This window comes from Dromaius novaehollandiae, chromosome 2 (genome assembly GCF_036370855.1).
Source record: "Dromaius novaehollandiae isolate bDroNov1 chromosome 2, bDroNov1.hap1, whole genome shotgun sequence".
NCBI classification, from domain to species: Eukaryota; Metazoa; Chordata; class Aves; order Casuariiformes; family Dromaiidae; genus Dromaius; species Dromaius novaehollandiae.
Window position 1 is genome coordinate 18,958,908 of NC_088099.1, and position 26,123 is coordinate 18,985,030.

The following is a 26,123-nucleotide window of genomic DNA, read 5'->3' on the forward strand; positions in this document are numbered from 1 at the left end:
CATAACTGACATTGCTCAATGGAAAGTATATCTGGACTTGGTAATGTGCCAAGTCCAGCAGAGAGTGAGCAGGCTGTCCTTAAGATATGACTGAGGGGAAAACAGACACAATAGGATATAGTGTGGTTTGGGGTTTTGATGGGAGGGGAGGTTGGTTTGTTTGTTTGCAGTGGAGCCATGCACTTTGCCTTTTGAGTTAAGGTGTACTTTGTTTTGCAAGTTCTGTGCCATAAACAACCTGAAAAAGAAAGTGGTAGTACTGGATAACTACTGTAATAGGGATGACCTTTGGACTTCACAGTACTTTTCTAATAGGGTATCAAATATACTCTATAAAGGAGTGATAGAAGCTGGTGGAGTGGAAGCTTGACTGGCTGTTGAACTGAGTCTGTCATTTTCCCAACTACAGCAATGTCAAATTTTGCATCTTGTTAATTGCTAACAACTAGCAACCATTAACATAACTGTATTTCTTTATGAAGTGGAAAACTTTTTTCATTTGTGTATAACCCTATTAAAGTTTATATATAGTCTTTGATAATAAACCCTTCCCCTATATAAAATTCCAGGTACTTCTGAAGTTTGACAGCCTGGAAAGCATTCAAACCATCTACGTTCACAGGAGTTTACCAAATAGAAACATACATGCTCTGTTTATTAGTGTAAACATGAGTGAAATTTGGAGCAACTTCAGTTCTGATACACTGATTATATTTATTCTTACTCTGGCCTTTATGCATCAAAATGTAAACATCTTCCCCACCCTCATCATTAAGAGCCCCCACTAAAACAGTTGTACAACACAGTTTGATTTGTTTCGACTTGTATGGCTTCCCACAATAAAACACAACTTTTTTTAAAAAAAAAGAATTTCCAAAAAAATGTTTTTTTAAAAAATAGTTTTTGGTAGCCTGTATTGGAAGCAAGTAACTTTCAAAGTAAATTTAGGCACAGTCTGGTAAGTAGCTGCCTGAACGAGTGGAAGAAGTTCTCTCACTTGTCTCGCAGGAGTACCATTTCCGTCAGTTGAATGAGGGCTTCTCTTTCAGGGGATGGCCGTAGTTTACTGATCTCTCTCGTAGCTTCATGGCAGTAGCGCTGGGCGAGGTAGGTCGTTTGCTGCACACCGTCACTCTTGCATAAGAACACAATCACAAGCAATGGATAAGTGATCGGCCTCCCCACCTGCCCTTTGCCTCTTCTAGTTGAACTGTGAATGTTTTTTGTTTTGATTTGTTTTTTTAAGGTTAGTAAGCAGCCTGAACATTTAACAACTATATTCTGAAGGAGAAAGGAAAGGGATTAATTTTGTATTCCTTGAATCTTACACCTCTTCCCCAAAGCTTCAAAATATTAAAATTAATGTATGCTAAACTTAAGTGTACTGTAAAGCAATATTGCTATCAATAAGATACTACCTGGTAGGACTAGAAACTAATGGTTGAGAGAGAACACTCACACTCAAGACATAAAAGAAACCCCTGCTATGCTGACCACATATGTACATGTTCTGCACAAGTATTCATTCTTTTCAGACCAGGTTCAGTTAATACTAATAGCATGTGCTTCAGATGTAAAACTGCTAATTACTTGCTGCTTACACCAGTTGTTGAACACTGCTACTCTTCAGGTGAAGGAACTGAGTTTCAAACATGACATTTGTGCTTAGATGGATTTTATGCTATTAAAAAAAAAAAAAAAAAGCTATTCAATCCAGTAGCTAACATTTCTATTAAAACATTGTGCTGGTGAAGCAGTTTGAAGAGTACTAACTGGGCACTATATGTAGCATGCTGCTCAACGTCTATTCGAAAACAGAGCCCTGCTAGTTGACTTCAGAGGCAATGAATTTCAGACTGACTTCAGCGAGGACAACATTCAGGAATGAAATATTTCACATCAGTCCTACCTGCAGTACATATTTCCGAGCACGTTCAACGTCTCCTGGCTTACTGAATCGTCTCATTATCATAGCATTCATTTCTGGAAACTAAGCACAAAGGTAGAAGTTTTTGTACTGCTTATGAGCTGTTGTCCATGTAGCTGCTGCCATGTTAAGGTGAAAAGGAACCCATAAAATAGCTGCCTTGCCTGGCTGCTGTTACTTAGAGGTACCAGTAAACACAGATATATCAGTAGGTTTAATTCCATGAAATCTGCATAAGACTACTGCACAGCAAAGCCCAAGCATATAAAATTTAAAACTGGCAGGCTGCATAGCCAGTTAGTAGCAGAAGTTAGCACCTGCTATTTCATCATGTTGAATAGATGATCCAGTGTGGGAATTTCTGCTGTGGGTACTTCCAGGTGTATTCAAGATGGTTCAGGTATTTCTACATCACAAGTGATGGCTAGCATTGGCACACCTAGGAGCCCCTCTTCTCCCACATGTACAACAGATTACTGAGAAGTTTGTTATATCTGTATTGCACAGTTCCACCTGTACAGCTGAATAAAACCCTTAATGATACTGTTATAGCCACTTACACCTTTCATTGTTTTGGTATTTTATATATGTAGGCATTCCCTACAGAAAGCCCAGGACAGTGCAGAATTTGTCCATGTTTGTAAAGAGAGACAATCCAGGTAGGATCTTGGTGAAGAAAGATCCTACTAAATGGGTTTGTAGTAAAGATTAGAGATTTTGGGAGTAAGAAACGAAGCTGTTCAAACAATCAACTCCATCTTAAATACTGTATTACTAGACCAGAAAAAAAAAAAAAATCACTGCAGTCCACCTGGAGCTCAACAGAATTTGAATAAAATCAACAAGCAGGGGTTGGTTTTAATCTGCACCTTAAAAACTCTGTAGGTAATGCCCAACTTAAAGTTCATGCAAACAAAACCAGCAGTTTTCAGCTACTCCATTCCATATCTAAACCACACGCAGGCCATACTTTTATAATGGCATCTGATACTCAATTTGAAAATATAGACAAGATACATGACATGAGAACAATTATAATGTATTATTTTTGTTTACAGACACTTAGAATGTGTAGTTAGCACTGCACAATCAATAACCTATAAATCAGCTAGATAACTGAAGTCAGTTGTCTGAGCAAGTCACTGTATCCCTCATGTAAATGTGCTAGCACTTTCTTCCTTCAAACAGTCTAGAAACAGAAAATTTGGTGCTTAATTAACAAACTAAGGCCACAGTTCAGAGAGCTACTCTGTAGAGGAATTCTTTTGAAAAGCAAGAGGTACTTGCTCGTCTGTCTGAAAGTCATTAGATTATTGTATTGCAGTACACTTGTAGACAAGGATGTGTTTTCCTTACACACTTTTGGTCTTGAAACCATGTATCTGCAAAACTGTTGTTAGGGAACAAACATGTAACATTTTTTATTGCCATGACATTTTTCTGTTACTCAGAGGCAGTCTTCTCTCAAAAGATACATTTAAAAGTTTATTGGTGACTCAGACTTGGCTTTCTCTAGATTCCAGCTTCCTTCTCATATAATGACAATTTAATTGCAATATTCATATTATTCATTGTCGTATTATTCATATTTACAATGATGTAGGATGCAAATTGCTTGACTTCTTTTTATATTTAAGCCCTAAAGAATATAAAAATCCCCAAACCTTTAATGAAAAGCTATTATTAGCAGTTGAGCAACTTTAAAGGGTAGTATATAAGCATCTGATGGGAATGCTTGCAATAAAAATAAACCACGTTCATGAGCTGTGCTGTTTTAAAAGTGACCTTAGAATTAGCATAACTACCGTATATCTTAAAAAAAATCTTTTTCTTGAGTGAGCTAACTTTAAATACGGAATAAATAGATGTAAAGTTGACCAAAACATTTTTGTATAAAGCTCACTCCTCAATATTCTAATGGAAACAGACGTATTTTAGAGGGAGGGGAGAGGAGAAGGAAAGAAGGTTATCACTTGAAGATCCAAGCACAGTAGAAGTATATTTGTCAGGAAGATGACAGGAGGATTACCAGATAAGTTAGCAGGTATGCAAGATAGCAGTAATACTAATTTCAAGCGAAAAGACAGCATATAATTAACAGTCACATTTTGGACTACCTTCAAGTCCTTTTCTCATGAGTTTGTATTCTCAGATAAAAATAGATGAAACATCTTTTAGTAACAGCACAGATAAGTGTCTGTTGAGAAAAGCTCCAGATTTTAGCACTTATTTTGTTTATATATCACGTAAGTCTATAGTGCTGGTCTATGAATTTCTTAAATACAGCAGGAAATTGTCAGCAAAGAAGCTGTCTGGCTAACGTGGAAAACTTTGTAAGGTGGTCAGGTTACCTTTTAAAGCAAAAACTGCACTTCCCATCTATTGTAAAGATAGAAATGAGGAAGTGTTCAAAAATGCCCTAAGAAGAACAAATAAGATTTTAAAATAGAACTTAAAGTTCTTTTCTGTCCTATTTTTCTATTATGAACTTAGTTCTTATCTGATAAAACTCATTAAATGATAGGTAAGGTTGAAAGTCAGAGACAGCCAGCCCAAATAGATGAATAAATGCATAGCTTTAATTAAAAATTTGGAATAGTCAACACCCACAAGGCAATCAATATCACCCATTTGCTGCCAAATCTTATTTAAAGTCTCTGTAACATGGCCTTGTTTTTCTCTAAAAGTAATTAAAAAAAAAATCAAAACTGGATCCTCTTTCTGTACCTGAGTCTGTCACTATGCCTTTAGACAACTCCAGTTGCTGACGACTAGTAAGATTCTGCTGCATATAATCAGATTCTGAAATGATGATTCAAGAGCAAGTTCATGAATCCTGCAGACAGGCTGGGGTGAGGACACTGAGAATAAGGAATGGATTGTTCTCAGCGTCTGTTAGTCTGTATTCTTACATAATACTCTTTGCTTTCCTGTCTTTTCTGAGAGACATGTCCATGTAAATGCACAGAGGATGAGGAAACAAACACATGCATACATTTTTGCTCCCACCCACAAAACCTTAAGCTTTTTGGTTTTTTAAAAGAGAAGCAAGTAAGTCAAAGTTGTATTTTTTTGAAAAACTATTTAAAACTTTTCCTATGTCAAGTTCTGAGCAATTCCAATGAGAGATCACAGATTACAGCTCCTATTAAAACTAGTTGGGGCCAATCTTGTATCATGCAGTGAAGTTTGTTTGGAAGGATTGGTTTGTAAGTCCTAAATCTTCTTTCTTAGCTCAGGTGACCCAGAAGCTTGAGGAAGCTGCAAGGTGTTCATTAAATCAGTCAGTCCCTTGCCCTTTTGTGGATTAGCACCAATTTTAATTTCTTTTTTGGTGGTGCTGACACTTCCATTTTCCTTCTACTCCTCCAAGTCATCCTTGAGCCATTGAAAATTTTGACTGATTTTAAGCTTATTTTATTTATGATACTCCTTTCTCTTCTGCAAACTACCAATGCATTTACCTTTAGTAGCACAGCTGTAAAGAATGGAAAGCTTCCCCCTTTCATAAGCTTGAAAACAAAAGAGACAACAGGAACAAATCCAATGAAGGATAGAGATGCCCACCTAAAAGCTATGCAGATATTTTAAGTACTTGGCCCCAGAATGGGTACAAAGTCCAGAATTTGGCAATAGGGCCATATTCAGAGCCTGGAGAGAACAAGATATCTCAGCAAAGAACATGAGCAGGCAGCTGCTTAGGACTATCCTCCAGGAAATATCATGAAAAGTATTGGAACACCTGTCCCTCTCCAAATGTTAGGCACTTGAATCAGGGTGGCAAAAGACTAGTGCTGCTTTTAATACAAGGGCCTAACAGAGCACTTGCGTAGGCAGCTGTTTCTTAATCCCGAAGAATACATATGTGCCATAAATCCAGCTGGTCTTGAAAGCATTGACCATTGGTACATGCACAGGCCACGTCCATCTCACACCGTAGACTTGATGTGTTCAAGCTGGACATTTCTGCATGTGCTGTAAAGTTGATCTGCTCATATGCAGCAGACATACTCAGCAGGGGGTTTAGGATGGAAGCTCCTGATGCAGGTGAAAGCTAAAAAATTCCTAGCTGAACTTTAATTTGCACCCTCTCTAAAGCTTCCTCTATTTTCTAGTTTGTGGATTCCAATTTCCTTCCCTGTCTCCAGATGATGGCATAGACAACATATTGCTTCCTTGTGGAGATCTGCTGTTCTTTTTTTCCATTTCACCATTAGGTCCAAGTTAGCTTAGAGCTTGAAAACACTATTTTAAGCTTCAAAGGTTTATTCCTTACCTCCTCAGTTCTACAGTACTTTCCAATCTTAACATCTACCAGTATTATCACTGCAAACAAATAGAAGAAAGCATGCATCTTTGTTTCTTTTCAGTTTGGTTAATTGTGTGCGGTCATACTACTATATCATCTTTTAAAGTCAATTAGTATTTCTTTCTTCTTTGTGAATGCCTAGAAATCTTTAGAACAAAAAAGGAAAAATGCAACTGCAAAACCACTGTTGCCAAGGAAGTCAAGAATACAACAGCATCTAAAACCATTTAATTAATTCAAAGATTAGACTTAAAGTTTACAAAATATCCCTTTAAAAGAGCAATGCACACTTTCTTTCTGGAGAAAAGAGTTCCTGTGGACTTACCTGTCGACAAGCAAACAAGACAGGGCCTGTGGCTAATCCCAGCTTGAGATCTGCTGCTGTTGGTTTCCCCAGATGGTCAGCACATGATGTAAAATCCAGCACATCATCTATTAGCTGGAAGGAGATAAACATACAGATAATTTTTTTTTTGTTATTAATTAGAGCTAAATACAGAATAATCCTCACTAAGAGAAGATTTAGAAAAAGGATTTAAACAGCCCTCATTGATTTCAGTTTTCAGAAATTTAAACTTTAGATTCTCACTAATTCAATAAATGCAGAGGAATACACTACCTGAAAAGCTATGCCAACATTTTTCCCATACTGGTATGCAATCTCATGAACTTTGGGATCAGGGCAGCCTAGAATAGAAACCTGAAAAGGGAAGGAGAAAAAAAAAAAAAAAACAAAGAGAAGAGAAGAAAAAAAGAAAAAAACAGAAAGCTTTAGTTAGCATCCACCTTTAGTCTCTGACCCTAGGTACAACATAGCAAGCAGGTACAGTAGGAATATGGGAGAGGGGAAAAAAAGCTGCATCAGCAGCACATTCTTGCCCATCTCTGTTTGTGGATACACACAAAAAGCCAAGCCAATTAGAAAAGAAGACTGAACAGCAGTGCAGTATTAAAAATATATTCAAGTCTTGAAAGAGATTAGCGTTATTATATATTTATCATGGTTAGAAATTATAATGCAATGATGGAGAGAGAAGAAATACAGTTGCATCGCACATGCAGAATGGTAGTCATCTACAGTCCAGGGACAGGGGAATTAAATTTATTACATATATAAATCAGCCATGGGATAATTGGAGGTCATATAACAGATAAATGGACATTACATGCTTCATAAAAGAGCCACCAAACTGAAAGTGTTGCACCCAATTTAGGAGGACAGTTGAGATAAGAAAGGTTATTTTTAGGGGTGATGTTAACTATCCAAAACTGAAGTTCTCATGAAGATGAGCTGATAGCTTGCAGAGAAAAATATCAAGAGATAATTAGTGGCAAAGAAAAATAAGATAGTGAATGAAGGAAATACACCAAGTTAGATAGAAGTGTCACTAAACTGAGACAAACAAATAGAAATAAACATTTTAGTTGGGTGTGGATACAGGAATTGACTATGTGACATAAAAGTTTTGCTGAATAAACTTCACAAAGCTAGCATATAGGACACGTTAAGATTTGAGAATAAGTATCTTGCCACAAGATAAGACACTTAGGCTTTTGCATTTATATATTGATTAAACAATTTGCCAAATTAGATTGGTTATATTTAAACATTCTGCTTTATGCTAACCTTCGATAAAGCAATTAGGGGACAAAAATCCAGACACAAACTGCTGCAACTAACTGAAGGAGTGAAGATACATTTTTACTTAATTTAGGACTAAAAATATATGCTAGGAAAACCACACAACACAAAAATATGCATATAAGAGAATCTTCTTCAATGGTAATGAAAGGTAGGATTATTAAAAAACAACCCCAAACTAAAAACCAGTCCCAGAAGAGCTGTGAAGGTGAACATGAAGATGGCAATAGGAAACAACATTAGATACTGAAGGATATATCCCAATAAATACATTGCAACTTGCACAAGATCCGGGACTATTTCATGTGTCAATGCATTTCATTCAACTAAACACCAGAAAGCCTCCCAGTTTTTATCTGTACCCATGGATAACTAGTAAACCCTGAGGAATCTGGATGCCTTGGTAACAAGGAAGATAGTAAAGCAGGGAAGTGATGCTACTTAATTTACGTCAAATCACACAGAGTCCTGAAGGCCACCATACTGAGTGAACTGGAATTAAAAGGCATTTAAATAAAAGTTGCCAGGGTCTATCAAACTGGAACATCTTGCCCTTTTATCCTCCTTTTGATACTTGTCTCTTAATTGGTACAATTTGTCCCCAAAAGCTGACATCTTCTACTGCTATACAATGCCTAGCAAACTTTTGGTTGCTTCTGCAATAATAATTAAATAAGATCAGTAAGGCTGCATCTAACCTGCTTCAATGAAATCTTTAGCTACCACCAAATTTAGTCTAAAGAATTGAAATATGGAATTTAGTAGAACAGTTTTGTTCAAATGGATGTTTTTGACAAAATCCCCATTAACGGCAAAGGGTCAGAGTTGGGAAAAAGTTGGTAGAGGAAGTGCCATGTAAAGAGAAGAGCTTTTTCATTTAATTGGAAAGTCAGAGCAGAGCTATCCCTGAAGGCAGACAGTTTCCTGTGGACATAGACATTACTTGTATAAAGAATTTCAACAGGATATGTGGATTTTAAAAAAGTGTGAGCTACAGAATATCTTTACATTAGCAAAATTCATCAATGCAAAACCAATTCTTGTATCTTTGCAAGAGAAGAGCTTCATATCTCCTATTCAAGCTAGGAACATTTCTGAAGACAAAAACAAAAAACCAAGAAACCCCCCACAATCTAGGAATTTTATATGCCAATCACCCCTCCAATGAGCAACTCTTCCTGTGACCACATCATAAACCTGCAACATGACAGGGTCTTGTCTACTAGGGAGTTCCTTTAGGAGCTAGTTTCTAAAATTGCTCTTGTGGATTATTGCCCCCATATGGACACTCACTGTGGTGCAGGCGCACAGGCTGGCTCTTCCTCAGTCAAACCTGCATCACTCACAGAGTGGCTGGCTAACTGAAGCCATACTGGCATAACAGCATACATTTACAAATACAAATCAGAATAACAATGTCACCTTAATTATATTTGTGTATAACTGATAAAACTCACCCTTCGAGGACTTCCTATAGCTCCTCTGACATGACTGGTTGATTACAAATTTCATCTTGCAAGAATTCAGATATGTCCTCCACTAAACCATGATCAAAAATCCTTCCTAATATCAAGTGGAGGGAATTCTTCAGAAAGGTTCTTTGAATTCAATACAGCAAGCCAATCTACTTGGCATTATTTCAAACATTTTTTAAATAAAAAAATGTTTCTATTATTTTATGTTACATGAAAGGCTATGAACCAGTCTTGCCTCTCTACTGAACTTCATGTCCAAGAAATATTTTATGATCAGCTCTGGGTAGATACACCTGCTCTGTTATTTATCATGTGAGAATACAGCAGCTGGAGTTTGAAGCACTTACTCATCTATACCTGTGGCCGGGCATAAAAAGCTTCTGCTGGGCAGGTTATGCATTTTTGTAAATGATGCAAGAGATGTCTGCCCTCAAACTCCCTCTCCTAGATTTGTGTCCAGCGTGGAAAGAACAGGTGGCTCTAAAGACTTCCCCTTTTACTGTTCTCCAATCTCTCCTCCATGCCCATCTCATGAAGCAGTCAATACTCTGCCTTCTCATTTGTGACTCATCTGGCACTCTGTTTCCAGACAATAGCACTATTTCCTCTTTCCAATGGAATCACAGAATAATTTAGGTTGGAAGGGACCTCTGAAGATTATGTGGTCCAATCCCATGCTCAAAGCAAGGCTAACTTCAGAGTTGGATCAGGTTATTCAGGCAGCATGTCCAGTTGAGTTCTGAATATCTCCAAGGATGGAGATTCTACACCATCTCTGGGCAACCTGTGCCAGTGCTTGATCAATCTCTTGGAGAACTTTTGTTCCCAATATCTAACTGGAATTTTCCATGATGCAATATGTCCTTTCACTGTCCATCTGAAAAGAGTTTGGCTCCATCTTCTCTACACCTTCCCTCTACCTAGCTGGAGACAGCAGGAAGATTCCCTTAGCCTTCTCTTCTCCAAACTAAACTCAACTCTTGCCTTCTCCTGGTAAGTCATGTGCTCCAGCTCCCAACCATCACAGTGGCACTTCACTGGACTCACTCCTCATGTGCTAAACAGAAGAGAACAATCACTTCCCATGACATGCTGGCTACCCTGTTTCCAATGCAGCCCAGTATGTGGCTAGCCTTCAGTGCTGCAGGGCACACTACTGACTTCCTCCTGTCTCTTTAAATCCTTTTTAGTAACTACTCCTCTAGTAAGAGGGGTTATAAAAGCCTATCTAAGAGAAGAGGTCTGCCTGAAATCAGCCCCTACACACAACTGAAAACCATCTTCTTGTCCTGAATTTGTGTTGTCATACATTTGACCTCTTCTCAAGTAACTCATATTTTAACATGCACTTGCTTATAAAAACTGTACTTTTACAGAAGGGAAGATTATCTACTTGATAATCTGTGCTATATTTATGCTAATCGCTCTTAGCAAAGAGTTTATGGAAAATATACGCCCCCAGAGAAATTACCGTATTTTAAATAAAATGAAAGATCTACTGGCTGACCATAGTATATGATGCCACTGATATGAGCCTACATGTTTCAGGACTTTGTTGTTGCCTGTACAAACCTCCTGAAGCTAGTCAACATCGTTGGTGGTGTCCCAGCTTCTAAGATTTCCGAAGATGTCTAATTTTCCTAGACACTACCTCCATATCAGTCGTTTTTTTCAGATGGAGCCCTGTGCACACACCAAACTGTGAAATAGTTAAGCATGAGCTCACAGGTAGATATAGAGCTGCAGACTATTCCTTTTCTTCTGTCCCTAAGGCAGACTTTCCATACAAAGTCTTGCCTTACCCATGGCGGGCTCCATGCAGGCATGCAAGGACATGTCTGTGTAGGTCAGCTTGCAAGATCAAGGCCCAAAGCTATAAAAGACAAAGCCCTAAGAGACAAAAAAAAAAAAAAAAATCAAGACTTTCTAGTGCAACTTTACACTGATCTCAAACAAGCGTATTTTTAAGCTCTCTTCTGAAAGTATGAATATAAACAGCTTTAGGAATTCACATTACAGCAAGAAGAAAAAGGACGGAAAGAACCTGCTAAGCTTATTTTGCCATCTCCAATTTGCCTGATGATTGATGGAAATTCCACTTCTGCTTTATTGTTTCTGAATTCTTGAACCAGAGTCACCCTCTCACATTCTCTTGAGAAATGCCTTTCAGTAACTAAGGCTTCAGTTACCCTCTGGGCTGTATGCCATCATTTCCTCTTGCAATATATTACTTTGACTCTAACTTCAGTACACACTCCCCTATGCAGAATTATTGTAGAAATAAACTGGAGACTGCAATGGCTCTAACATCTTGAATAGCCTTTTTTAAAATGTACACAGCAGTCTACCTTAAAGGATTTTTGACTCAAGTGCGGTGATGCTTTGGAGATGCAGAAGATACCCAATGCAGTGAATACACTAGTCTTAATACCCTGTCCATTATCTTGTTTAGAGACTTTCTGAGGAATACCTAGTCTGTCTTCTCAAAGGCATCATATAGTGCAGGATTCCAAGAGAATATTCAAATTAGTTTGATATCTTTTTTTCAGGTAATACTTTTATCTCATTCATACATAGGAAATCAGACACTGATTTGTTTCTATCATTAAGAAGATCTGAGCTGCTTCCAATGACATATTAGCCTATTAAACCGTAAATAATGTTCTGAAAATAAGGTGCGAATACTGTTCGTCCCCAACTGAAATACAGGTGAATTTCTTCTCAAGCTAGAACTGGTAACCTTGGTGATCATCTTTGCTACAGATAACACAACACCCTTCTGATTCCATCCTTTTCCTTAATGGCCAAAACCCTCAAAAATATCTTTTCACTGTTAAGAGTATTAGCATAGTTCTCCTAATCCACACAGCAAGAAACTGATGGAGAGATGTATATACAAGCCATTGCCACTGTACTCAAGTATGGTTTTCTCATAAGGACAGACCGATCTCTTGTTTTTCTTTATAACACAATTTTATCGCATATAAAATTCCAGCAGTTCAGCACTGGAAAGCATACTTATGGTCAGAACAACTACTGGAAGAATAGCAGCCAAACATGTTTCCTTCCTGTTAACCAGCATCTCATGCACAATCTGGAAGAAAGTACTCAAATCCTTAATTCTTGTAAAGATTTGAGTGGGAGGTGGGATAAGGTGTAGGAAGGTGATTCTTCTTCTATTCATGAAGGTTCTTTTAGGAAGATTCTCAAAATGAGTATAAAAACTTACACATTTTTATTGAGGTGGCAGGATAATGTGACTCTCCGTACTACTCCAACTTTCCACTAAAATAAATGAAGAATTGCAAAGGGAGATTCTCTACTATGTCATACTACCATTAATATGAACAATCCAGAAGGCTGAAGTTCTTTCCTCCAGCTAAAAGAATTCATGTAATGAAAGTATTTTCCCTCCCCACAAAATTTGTGTCTCTTGTTCTATAGTCCTCTTGATACAAGCAATTTTCAACTGCTACCTATTGCACAAATCTAACAGTTCTCTGAGAACAAAGGAAGATGATTAATACTAGCACATATTTTCAGTCCAGTTCTCCTAGAACTCCCCCTTGCTATGGCATGCATCTGCTATTCCTCCTTTAATAAAAATATAACTCTCCTATGGCGAGATTATTGCCCATCTTCCCCATTTTCTGCATTGTTAATAGACTTTTTTTTTTTTGAATATGAACATCATCTTGTAACAGGTCTTTTTGTAATGAAGTAACAGAACTGAATGACAGGTTAGGTTGGATATACCAGGATGCCACCAACTGATAATTAAAAACCTCAGGCAAATCAGCAAGTACATACTCCTTTTACAATGTAACACAAGACAGAACCACTTGATGAGTCACTTAAAATTTATCCAGTGAAAGATATTTAATTCCTATGATTTAACGAATAGCAAAGGACAATGTCTTTCCTTCTAAAGCAATGCTACATAAGAATACACACAAAATAGTTGTTTCCTCCCACTGTTTTCATTTAAGGTCCCTCTCTACACCAATGAGTGGGACCAGATGTGAAAGTAGCCTAAATAAATAAATAAATAAATAAATACAGCGTCAACAAATCTCAACTGACATTAAAAACACTGGCTTAAGCTTGCAGAACTTTGTAAATTAGCTGCAGCCACTGTGGACCTTATTTTGATTCAAGTGAGGATAATAACAAATCTGTGCATGAATATAAAACAGAAAAAAAAAAAAGAAAGAAAACCAATATTGGAGGCTGCACAGCTGAATTGGGATAGAATCCACAATCTCAAACCCATTTAGATTCTGGCAGAATACCATTTAAAGGGTTTACTTTGAAGTGTCTCCAGAGAAAGCAGCAATAATTAGGAGTTTAGCTGTGAAGCTTACAGTATGGTATGTTAACTTTAGAAGAGACAGACGTACATACTGCTTTACAACTGTTTGCTATAAGACTTGCAGTCTTCTTAAAAGTCTTCTCGAGGTAGTGAGCAAATCTCTCATTCTCATTTTCCTTGGAACCCAACTGGAGGAATTCACCTAAAAAGTTGCACAGATGGGAGTTATTTGTGGGTTTATTGCTTGGGCAAACAAATCTGAAGATAAAAATAGAAAGAGACCTTACCACGCACCAAATCTTCAATCACCTGAGTTAAAACAGAGATGATAGTAGTGTTTCCAATTCGTGCTAAAGCTACAGAAGCAGCTGAGAGGATGAAATCACCAGCTAGAACAGCCTAAGAATAAGTAAATAATTAAAAAAAATTTTTTTAAGTCTTTTCCTATAAATGTTCACAGAGACAACAGGATTCTCTCTATTTGGCAGGTCTGGTCACATCACATCATTTTCCTACATAAAATGCACATTTCTCATTCTAACAGAGCAAAACAGGAGGTAACCAAATATTTAAATTGGAACCATTTTTGAACCCCTGTCTTACAGTTTAGATATTTGCTATATAAGCTAACCCTGTATGCAATATCTGAATATGTGTTTGCCTGTTAAGATTCCTTAAACATTACCACTCTCTTTGACCATTCTGCTGTGTTATGCCATATCAGCTCTGAAGTGCCATGACAAGTTCAGATGTGCCAGTGGTTTACTTCTTTCCTTGCATTTTCCAATCAAGAGCTTCCTTATAATGCTCCACAAAGAAATGCCTCTCTCAGACAGTTTGCAAGTCAGTGATAACAGCAAAAGCTCTGTACCACACTACTTAACTATTTCAAAAAATTGTTATGCTATTCAAAAAATTCTTATGCTGACTGGAAAACCTTTTTACTTTTACTGCTGAAACAGGGCAACCTACAGAGTGCTGAAGGAATTTGAACAAGTTCAAATTATTCCAGCAGCACTACAGAGACTTGCATAGTGAAGTTAAAATCAGTAAGAATCACACTGCAATCGTTCCTTCTCTAATGCTTCCAAAAGTTCAGAACCATTCATCTTACCCACAATCCAGACACACCGCTTCACACCTTTTCTGGACTAAGACAGAACTGTGCCCTTGGCCTATTGTTAATAATATGACAAAACCCCCCAAAACCACCCTAGGTATTTCTGCTCTGCCAGAATTCAAAGGCAAGTCTGGTACATAACGGCAAACTCACCTTCCTCTCTCCCCAGATTTGATTGACTGTCATTTTTCCTCTCCGAGAATTTGCATCATCAATAACATCATCATGAACTAGACTAGCTGTGTGGATCATCTCTGCAATTATGGCCACAGAGCGCTGGCTGGCTTGCATCTCCCTAAAATAAAAAGTCACATAATTCATTTAATTAGATGCAAGAAATCTCCACCGAAACCAAACAAAAATTATTTCTGAGAACAGCTATTGCAGCTTTTTCGTGGTCGGGACCCCATCTTTCAAACCTGGAATTTGGGAAACAAGAGAAAGTCAGATCACATTAGTACAGTACATGCAATGGGATGTCGCCATCTTTATTAGGCCCATTTCTGTATAGCTGTATTAATGGTACTGCAAAACTCTCAATTTATTGACTCTGGTCCCTCTAAATCCAGACTGCATTAAATGGCACAGCATAAAGGGTACTTGACTCCAAGGAGACTGACATGTAGAGAAGGGACAGTAACAGAATGCCACATAGTTTTGCAGGAGATGTTTTACATAGTTTTTCAGGAGATTTTTTTTTTTTCCCCCCAAAGTTGTCTTTATCTCTGTGTTGCTCTACCAAAACGAGGCAGCATCACAAAGTCTCCAAAGCTGGCTAGCAATACTAACCAGCAGGCTGGAGGATCTCCTGATCAGTAGGCACAGAAACCTGTACTTTATATTTGAAAGACATAACTCATGGATTTTGTCTTAAACTGATAGCACTCTAAGACTTCAGGGGTTCTGCAAAAGCCTGAGGAAACTGGAATGATACTGCAAATACCTTACAACTATAAACACTAACTACCTAACACTTACACTTGAAATTCAGCCTTTGGGATGATCTAACACTGATGATTCAACTCTCAGTAGTTCACAACTACTTTATTATTTTTTTTAATAGGTGAAAAAAGGTAATGGAAGAACAGGGAAACAATTATCTAGGGATGAAGGTTGGCAAAACAAACGTCAAAGAGCCATCCCAGGTCAGACAGAGGACCATCTGCCCTAGCATCCAACTACCACTGCCTTGTTCAAGTATCTGTCATCTTCTGCCTGTTTTCATCAGAATTGCATGCAGGATCCCAGAAATGGCTGTCACAGTCAGCCGTGCCTTATAGTTGCAACATGCACACATGGATAAAAAACAAAAAGAAAAAAACCTTACTTCTGATATCCAGGTACCTTACTTCTGGTATACAGATAATAGAACAAATCACCCTATTTCCCAGCAGAACAGAGTCGAGAAAAAAACATGGAAAACAACCATTTCAGCTTAACTGAAAGAAATTTAAAATCTTCTTGCATTGCCTACATCTTTTAAAATCTAGTGATTAATCATAAAATGAAAGAACATCTTGCAGTCTGCTGACATAACATCGTGTTCTGACACCTACCTTTATGCAGAACTCTGCATTGCTGTCATGTCAGTGAGAGTTCTACATGCTGAAAAATAGCAGGATGTGGCTCACAGGCTGTGAAATTGTGGCTTTAAACAACCTGAGAATAAGAGCTGGAAACCTTCACAGTTGTTTTCAGGTAAGTTTTACTGTGCACTAATAATTTAGTCAAATGTTAGTTTGGAATAAGTAGTTTTCCAAAAAAACTATTGTTACTAAGTAGGAGAACTTACCTTCAAACAACTGTAAAGGTCTCCAGTCTCTTTCATGCATTCCTCTCCTTTTTGGGGCTCCCTTTTTCATTAATTATGTCAGCAGACTGGACTTCCTGCTGGGAAGTAGCAGTAAATGGCAGCACTCACAGACACACCAACATCTTTAGCAGTATGAAGACAGCACAGCAGACATTTCAAAAGCAAGTTTTGAAAAGTTCTGTTTCATGGTGCAGTTCATCTCTGACAAGTGACTGAAAATGGCATAGGAAAGCTCATATTTAATGTGATTTCTAGTATGTTAGGTCAAGTGTGATAATTTAACCAGAAGTTTTTTTAGACTACTACTGCTGCAAACTTAATTTGTGTCTTCCCATCAGCGGCAAGAGATTTTGCAATAGAATTACTCTCACAAGATGGTTGTAGAAAATTGAATTGGAACATGTCCATTTTACAGAACAGAGAAGAAACAGGATCATACCCATTCCCTGCCATTTTTTACTCTGTCTCCCCTGCAAAACAAAAGCAGGAAGTAGCAGTAGCTCAGGTCAGCAAATAAATGGATTCCCACAAGTCCAACAAGTGGAAAGATGCCATTTTTATGTCATTCTCAGAGTAAAAACACACCGAGATGATATGTATTTATAAAATATATATATATTTTATATAACTAACTTTCTCTTTCTGCACATGTGTTATATTCATATTTACATCCTTGATCATGAACTATTATTTAACTGTAACTGCCTGCTTGATTCTATGATAAGTTTTTACAGACCCATAGTACCCTGGGGTTTTCACATAAAAAAAGTTGTTTCATATGCAGAGAAGAGAGTAAGGCTGATCTTACAGGTAAAAAACACAAACAAACAAAAAAGAACTAAAAAACCCCCAAACCTCCCCTCCAAATATCCTTCTTTAAAGAGGAAAAAAAAAACCCTCAAACAACACAAACTGTATTTACGGTTTGCAACAAAGAGCTTTGCAACGTGTTTGCCAATAACAAAATATTGCTAACGTAAAGATAGGAAACCTGCAAGAGAACGTGCAAGATTACTGTGTTATGACCACACTCCCCAGGACAGGTTTTTTTTGCAGTAAAGCCCCTGTGGCTGAAAAAGAAAGAACATTTCAGAAGTGTGGCCTATGATGCAGAAGGGTATTGCAAACTAAAGGAAACACAGAGAAGGGATGTGTTAAAACAGCTACAAATTGCAGAACAGCTGAAAACCAGTGTTGCAGGTGTCTCTGACAACTGTGGTTTGGAATGGAGGCAGGGGAAGAGGGCTAATGTTGCTAGGAGGTCCTCGTATCTCTTGAGAAAATATTATTCTACTGAGTCTAGTTAGGTCACGACATTTAATTACATCTTTCACCATTTTGAGAGATTTATTTCCCTTCCCCCTGCCCAAAATCTTTTGCACTCATTATTTTCTCTATTGAGATGTTTCTATACCTCTTTGGCCTTCCCTTATCTCAGTTTCTCTCTCTCAAAATTTGGTTTCAGAAATAAAAATAAAAATTCCTACTCACAAACACCTCTTGAGAGTACACCCTACACAGAAACACAGGTCCAGTCAGGCAAAGTGATAATTCTGTGAAATCTGCCCAGAGGCATTGTGTGAAGAAATGCCAGAGGATGTGTGAAGCAGAAGATTTGCATGATCTCAGCTTAAACTCTTCACAACAATTCTCACTCTCACACAAAGATAAGCTGTTGTCATTTTACAAAAAGACACTATAAAAGGGACCTAAGAACTAAGGGTTGGACTTCTGGCACTTGGATCATAAAGGGGGGGGAAAAAACAAAAACCAAAGAACTCCAAGCAACCAAAAAAGCCCTCCAAAACTTACAAAAAACTCATACTAGCACAAAACAATTTGAAAGCTTCAGATGCTGATCTTTTGATAATGTTTTAGATTCATTATCACCTTATACAACTGTTACTTTTCTTGCAGTGACCTTATTGAAGAAAAAGACAGCTAACCTACTGGGGGCATTCTAAATAACTACCTTCCTCGAACCTAACAAAAATGATCAAGGCACCCAGTGTGTAAGCATTGCTATCTAGGTATCCCTTCATTCACTTGTGGGGTCTCAACTACTGTGGTAGGGCTCTGCGAAGACAAAGGGGTCTCGCTGAACTGCCTTGTAGGATCAGGACCTATAACCTTGTAAAGCTGCATCCTCTAACTTTTAAGAGCCAAACAAAGAAGAATATTACCTCTTCTATTACTACTGTGTAAACACACACACACACTGGATCCAGAAAGTTGTATGACAGCTGGGAATGGCAGCAAGATGAACAAACCCCAGAGGCAGAAGACAAAATGCTAGGGATGGAAAGCACAGGAAACTGGCTCACCCCAGTGATCTGTGATTGTTTTCCACCCCATGATACAAAACACTGGTCTACAGATGTTCTGGTCAGTATCTTTGATTGCAAAAGGGGGAATCAAAGCTTCAAAGAAAAGCAAGTTTGAGAAAAGAATCATTATTAACTGAGAAAAAGAATGCTTTAAGGGAAATGACAAGGTAAAAGAGGAAAAACATCTCAAAAAGAGTCAGTAGAAATGGAATGGAAAGCAAGAATTTTTTTGGTCTATATTATCAGAGTAGCAGAGTTACAAATATGAAGTGTTTCCATCTCTACATGTACAATCTTACTTATGAAGAGTAAGAAGTTGGAGGAATAGTTTATCACCAAAAAGCAACAATAATGAAATCAATACCAATATGACCCGGAAGTACACATACTTCCTATATATCACATAACGATTAAGAGTCTAAAGCTCAGAAGCTGGTGTAACACACAGCCTGCTTCAAGCACCTCATATGCATTTTCTTCTCTTTTGCTTTTGAAACGGCATCAGCTCACAGTAAGTGGGCATCCAAAATAAGACAACCTATTCTTTGGCCTCCTCAACCCTGAGAAGATGTTTGTCATCATGCACAAACCAAAACGCAGTACACTGAAGGCTTACATGAACATACATTAATTTTAATAAAATCACAAACTTAGAGAAAGGGGGACGAAGCAAAGAAGAAGAAGGTAAATACCCTAGGATTTCATTCTCTTTCTTCGTTTAAGCATTTCTGTTCTCCCTACTCAAAATTTCATCCTAAAAACAACATGAGAGAAATGGTGACTCAGCCTGTCCCTATGCAAGGAACATTCAGATTAAGGAAGAGGCTTTTCAACATCAAACATAGTTCAGAGGTACAGACAAAAGCTGCAAGAGATACACAAAGGTGTCAAATGACACCCATATCTAACTTGGAGCATTGGTGCTAAGAGTCAACCATCAAGCAACAAACACTTGCCTCTAAGCATATGCAGCACTTTAGCCCATAGATCAAATTTTCTCAATGGCATAGGGCAGGGCTCAAAAGTGGTTCCAAGGGTTTCATGAGAGCATAACACATGGACAAGAACTTATTTTACAGGTGAGCATGTACATATGCCAAAAGATGCCAAAAATGCCTTGAACAAATAAGGCAGGTATTTGAAAGATACAAGACAACAACTTTTGCACAGGTACATTAGATAGCTACAGGCCTAACTCAGTTCCTCCTATGTCTACCTCTTCTACCTGATTCACCGATCACACCGTACAGTGCATGCTTCCTTACATTAATTCCAGCCTTCTTGGTATTGCATATACACCACATAATCTTGTTCATAATTTTGTCGTGCTACACATTAGAGTAAGACGAATCTGTCTTCTTCCATTACTCTGACTAGGAGAACGTTCTAAAAATCTCACTGTCCCAGTTAGTAAGAGTCTCCTGAATTTCTGTGCTGAGCTTATGACTCTTATCAACACTGCCCTTTGTCTTAAATAGCTCTTTTCCTCCAATTCCTGACGGATTTGTAGACCACAATTATCTACTTCCATAGCCTTCATTTTGCAATACTTCAAGAGCCTCTTTTGGACTCTTTATCTAAGATTCTCACCGATTGTCCTTGCAATCCTTTCTGAAAGACACCCTGAGTCATGTCTTTTTTTTTTTTTTTTTTTTTGGTTTCCTTTGAACATAAGCATCAGGGCTGCAGATGATTTCACAAAAGCCACGTGCAATGACATTACTACTACCTTAGCTCAATTGGATGCGCTGTGATTGATGTGTGCTAGGATCACAGATTTTTTGTAGACAAGCTGCCTGTAAATCACACTGGGGGTTATGCACTAGTGGGACACTAATAAGCCTCAAAGCACAAGCAGACAGTTTTGTTTTATTGTGCTACTGAAACGTTTTTGTTTTAGCATGCTTCCTTTCATCTCATCCATAGATGGCCTAATTATCCTCTGAATCAAGAGTAGTTTTGTCATCAAGAAGTGCCATCACAACACTCCTGTTTTTTATGCCAAGGTCACTCATGAAAATATTAAGCCCTTTGTCACAGCACTGATTTGCTTGAGGAATTCCAAATTATTTTGTTCCTTGTGTTACCTCTAAGAAAAGTACTGAAGAGGGAACAGTATCAGGCTGGAATGAAGATTATCAAACCTGGACAACGTTTTCCTAAGACAAGAGGATCTGGCACATACAGGGCACAATACTTGCCAACTAGATTTTTTTTTTCTCCTTAAAAATTATATTCACAGGCAAGGGGGAGGAGGGGAGAGACACTGTTGTACTGGGAGAGGCACTACATCAAGCAGCAAAACAATTTTTACAACAGAGCATGGCGTATAAGTCTAGCAAGGCGCTAACCTACTAGTAGGGAAAAACTGTTGCAAGAGTTAGGAAAAATACCTTAAATCCCTTAAGACTAATAAAGTGGTCTAGAAATACTCCTGGCAAGGGACCAAACTTTTTAAAATTGAAATTCTATACCAGAGAAGACTGGAAGTACAGCTAGAATACAGGGAACATTCCAGGCAACATCCTTCCTCAAAACGCAAACATGACAACTGACAGGAATGTTTCGAGAGAATTTGCAATCAGCCAGAGCAAGAAGTGACAGAAAGTACAAGGCAAGCATGATGATTTTTCCTCTGCTAAAACTGCCTTCAGAAGTCACATAACTTGAAGAACACGAGGATTACACCAGCTTTAAGCTTAGAATCTTCTGCTAAAGGATTAGAAACCTGATCCTAGAGGGGAAAATACCTCTGACTTTACTGTATGTCTCAGAGCATTGTATACAATTATACAACCTGCTTATTGGCTTTTCTGTGTAATTACAAAAAAAGTTATAGGAGTTTGTTCTCACAGTAAGGAAGTTCTTATCTGTGACAAGAGTTTAATAGCTATAGGAATGGTTACAAATGAAAAATACTTTTAGTCAAGTTTATATAGTTTTGAGGCACATTACAGGTTCTAAAAATGCATTTATACAAGAAGCTATAACTGACTGAAACCCTCACAAGTACCAAAATTTGGCAACATTATTCACTACTAACAATTGCGACACAATCCACCATTTTACTGGAATTATGTATCAAAACCAGTAATTCCTTTCACACTGCTAACCACCAAAATACAGCCTCACAGTAGAATTTAAATTCAGGTTTTGCTGAAGTGCTTTTTATTTTCATAAAGTTACCAGACACATTTTGGGGGAACATGGGAATGATTAAGCTTAAAGCAAGATACCTGTTCATATACTTAAAGACTCACCTGGAATTATTATGATGTATGTTGCAAGCCCTTGCCATTAGCACCACAATCATTGGTCGAAAGGCCTTTCCTTTCCCGTCGAAGTAATATTCACACATTTCCCTAAGTTCTGCTGTAGATACAAGTAATTCCTGTAAAAAAGAATATATCAGCATAAAAGTTATACAGCCAATCTGTTAGTGTGAGCAAACAGTATGCATGTATAAGGTTCCTGCATGTATTCATTCCACTTAATACAAGTAGTAGTTGTTTTTAAGATTACTTTTCATGGTAATTAGAGATGCAAATGAATATTCCACCCACATAAATCAAGAGAAAACTCTGGTTCTGGTTCTGTAAGATATAATGGTGTCTTTGCCTTCAGTTTAGGTTTCAGACAGCCGTTTCTGTACATAAAGAATATTCCTTCAATGACTGCCTTCCTAAGCTGTGGTTGCTTTTAAAGTCTGAATCTTTAAAACATTCCAGAATAGTCACCAAAATCCCTTACCTTTTTAATATCCTCATAGAGATTCTTCAAGTCCTTTCTACCAAGTTGAAAAGGGTCTTGATATTTTTCATTACTAATTGTCTTACTGCAGCTGCACATTTGTGATATACTTGTATGATGAAACCTGGCAACAGTGTTTTTTCAAAAGAACAACATTGTTAAAAGCAAGCTTTTCCTGACTCTCCAAACAGAAACATTTCAAAGCACTTCCTCCTCTCCACTCACACAAAATTTAAACAAATGGCTAAAAATTAAACAGAAGGCATCGAAACATTTTCTTCAGCCAGCTAATAAGGAACAAGGACAGAACAGCTATATTTCCATGGCTGTACACTTCTAGGAACTGGCAAAGTGCAGTGTTTGGAAAGCAATTAAGAACCTTTCCAACATGTTTAATAGATTACTATTATTCTGAGAAATAAAAAACTCTATATTGCTTTCAGTGCATTCCTTTAGCATACACTATTTATGGTACAGTGTACATTTGCAGATGAAGTCTTCGTTTTCCTGTAACAAGTGATTTTGTTTCTATCCTCCCTCTCCTATGCCATTCTGGGAAAATACGTCTGACTTGGATTTTAAAATTCTCCTTTACACAGCCAGGTGCTTTATATAGCCCTGTCAAAATTAAATCAATACTTTCAGGTAACACGATGATGCTACATCAAGTCAACAACAAAGGGTAAAAGCTTCACCTGTATGCCTCAGGATTCAGAGGGCTTAGAACTGATTTTCTGAGGTTCCCTGGAGTTGAAGTTTATGACTCTTACTACATCTCCTGTCTTAAAGTGAACCTTTCAGGTCTTTTTGAAGAGATCTTGCTTTTGCCCCATGCTTTCTGGAATACAAGTATTTAAGGTCCAACTCCACGCCACAATAGCAAAAATGGAGTTTATACAGAAACATTCAACTATGTATTAAAGCAAATAGTCTTGTTTGCAGTCTAAGTTTACAACTCACAGCTTTAACAATGCAATTCACCCAATAATTTTGTCTTTACCCATTACACAGCAATACAGATTTCCAACTTACCGCCAAAGTATATTACATATTTTTGGAAATGACAAAATTGTACTTCTTTGGAGGAAGTGACACATCTGTAAAAGGGAAAATCAGGATTAATTTAAAATCAAGATCTTTAAACTGACAGAAAACATTTGATTACAAAAATAAATGTATGCCAGTTAATACTGCTGCAGTTCCCCCTTTTAACAACCCAGCAGCAAAGGGAGCCATATAATCTCCTTCCATATCATATGTGATGTAACTGGCAATATGTACATTAGCTTCTGACTTAAACTGACTCTTCCATCCAGGAATGTGGAACTTTCTCCCCTTGCTGGAACAGCCAAGAAGGTATATCAGTTAACTTGCAAGAGCTGCACTAATAAAATCTTGCTTTTGTACCTACAGAAAGTGCAGTTTCTTTTCAAACATTCCTGTCTCGCAAATAAATCTCGACTGCACCAGTCAATGCACAGAGAACAGGTTAAGTGCTATTTCTGTAAAATACCACACCAATTAAAGAACATGTCCTTATTTTCCCCTGAAGCGATTTAAATTCAGCTTACTTCTTATTGTAATTTACATTCACACTTCTTCCCTGCAAGATGTCAAGAACCTAGCCTCCTAAGCCAGCAATCTCTCCAAAGATCTTTCCTCAGAGATGGAGATCAGGAGCCTGGGGAAGAGTCAGGCACAGGTACCTGATTCCAGCAGAGAGAAGCTGAGAAAGAAAACAACTCTTTCTGCTCTGCTCACAGCAGCGCTGCCAGGAACATACCCAGCCCTGCTGCTCTGAGTGCACCCTGACTCAGGGGCTCAGTCAGTGTAGGGCTGACCCACTCAGAAATCACTGCAATCGCATGGTCACTGAACTGAGCTGCTCCTAAAACCTACACAGAAGTGTCTAAAAAAGCCCTAAAATTGCAGAAGAGTTCCCTATATGTGCTCCTCATGCCTCAAAGTCTCCTTCTACATGGTTTGAAATCCCTCTCTCCCCCTCGCATGCAGGGAGTAAAACAAGAGCACGGGCTCCAGGGCACCCTTCTGTCCTCCCCACTTGAAGGGAGGAAAAGTGGAGGCAAGTAGACAAGCCCTGGAAGGCAGGAACCCTAGTTTATTATAGATTTGCAGCTCACTGCTATCTGCCTTCAGAGTCCAAAAGGTGAAAGCGCCAGTCCCATGACCAAGACGTTTCCAAATTCTTTCTCTCCCATAACTCCGACCATCTTCTGTTAGATAATGGCTGAGCTCTTCCTGCCTTCCCTTCAGTGAGGGCACAGTCTCCCTCCTTTACACTGCTGTTTCGCATTGTAATACAACGGGTAATACGTGATGTTGGACATATTACAGCCAGAACATTTCAATGCAAGTCAGAATAGTAGCTTGGCCTTGCGGGGAGGGCATAAGTGAATGAAATGAAAGGACCTCTCCAAAACTATTACAACTTTGACTAAAACTTATGTGTAAATACATTCAAAATCTCTCACAAAGGAAAGACTTGCTTTCCCCATTCCCACCTACAGAGGGGTCTGGGAGCTTCTTCACCACCACAGCAACCAGTCCAGCCCTGAAAGGCCTTGACCCAAAACCTCACCTCGCACCACAAGCGCTGCTGCCCTGCCAGGGAAGGAGGCCTCCCGCTCGCACGCGGCCCGGCCTCGTCGCCACTCGCCCCAGCCGCCACTGCACTCCTGCTTCGCGGCGCCTTCCTGCCCGCGGTGCCGCCACCGCGTCAGCTCAGCGGGTCCTCGCAGTAACTAGGTTCAAAAAACCCTTCCCGCTCCCGAGCTCAAAAGGGACGGAAACCAGCAGACGCGCTGCCTGCCCTGGCGGAAAGCCGGTGGGACGGCTACGGCCTCGGCCACGGCCCGGCTGCGCCCGCCAGCGTCGCGTCGCGTCGCGGCCGCCGCTGCCCCTCAGCGCCGTCCCGGGGGCGCCAACGGCCGCCGCCCCGGGAGCCCACGCGCTGCCGCCGCTGCTCTGCCGCCCTCCTGCCCCACGGCTGTTACAATTAAATAAATGACATTAACACTAATAAGCCTCTTAATATCAAACGGCATTTTCCACTTAGAGAGAATTCACTGAAAATACGAGCCGGCCGAAGGAAGCGCGGCCTTGCCCTCCGGGCCGCACGCACAGCCGTTAGCGGCTCAGCCCCGCGGCTCCCGCCCGCCCGCCGCCGCCCCATTCATTCCCGGTGACCTCCAGGCGCCCGCAGCCGCGCCGCCGCACTCACCGCCGCGCTAGGGGCCGGCGGCGGCCGGGGGCCGGGGCCCGGCGGGAGGAGGCGCGGCACGGAGCCGAGCGGCGGCGCCCGGCGGGAGGAGGCGCCGCACCGCCACCACCAGCGCAAGGCCATGGTGTCCCCCAGCCCCGCCGCGCCGGCACCGCCTCCCGGCACAGCCGCGACCCGGACGCGGAAGCCCGGCGCCACGGCCGCCGC

General features: G+C 39.2%; 1 protein-coding gene across 1 annotated transcript; it reads right to left on the reverse strand.

The window, feature by feature from the left end:
- Positions 1 to 625: 625 nt before the first annotated feature.
- PDSS1 (decaprenyl diphosphate synthase subunit 1) lies at positions 626 to 26,122 on the reverse strand. The gene is made up of 11 exons (XM_064505892.1): positions 25,917 to 26,122; positions 23,708 to 23,772; positions 22,676 to 22,799; positions 22,186 to 22,316; positions 14,939 to 15,080; positions 13,953 to 14,064; positions 13,758 to 13,867; positions 6,856 to 6,936; positions 6,562 to 6,675; positions 1,910 to 1,990; positions 626 to 1,134 (listed from the first exon to the last, which is right to left on the reverse strand). The coding sequence occupies exons 1-11, from the start codon at positions 26,037 to 26,039 to the stop codon at positions 994 to 996; spliced, it is 1,224 nt and encodes a 407-aa protein (XP_064361962.1). The 5' UTR covers positions 26,040 to 26,122; the 3' UTR covers positions 626 to 993.
- Position 26,123: the final 1 nt, after the last annotated feature.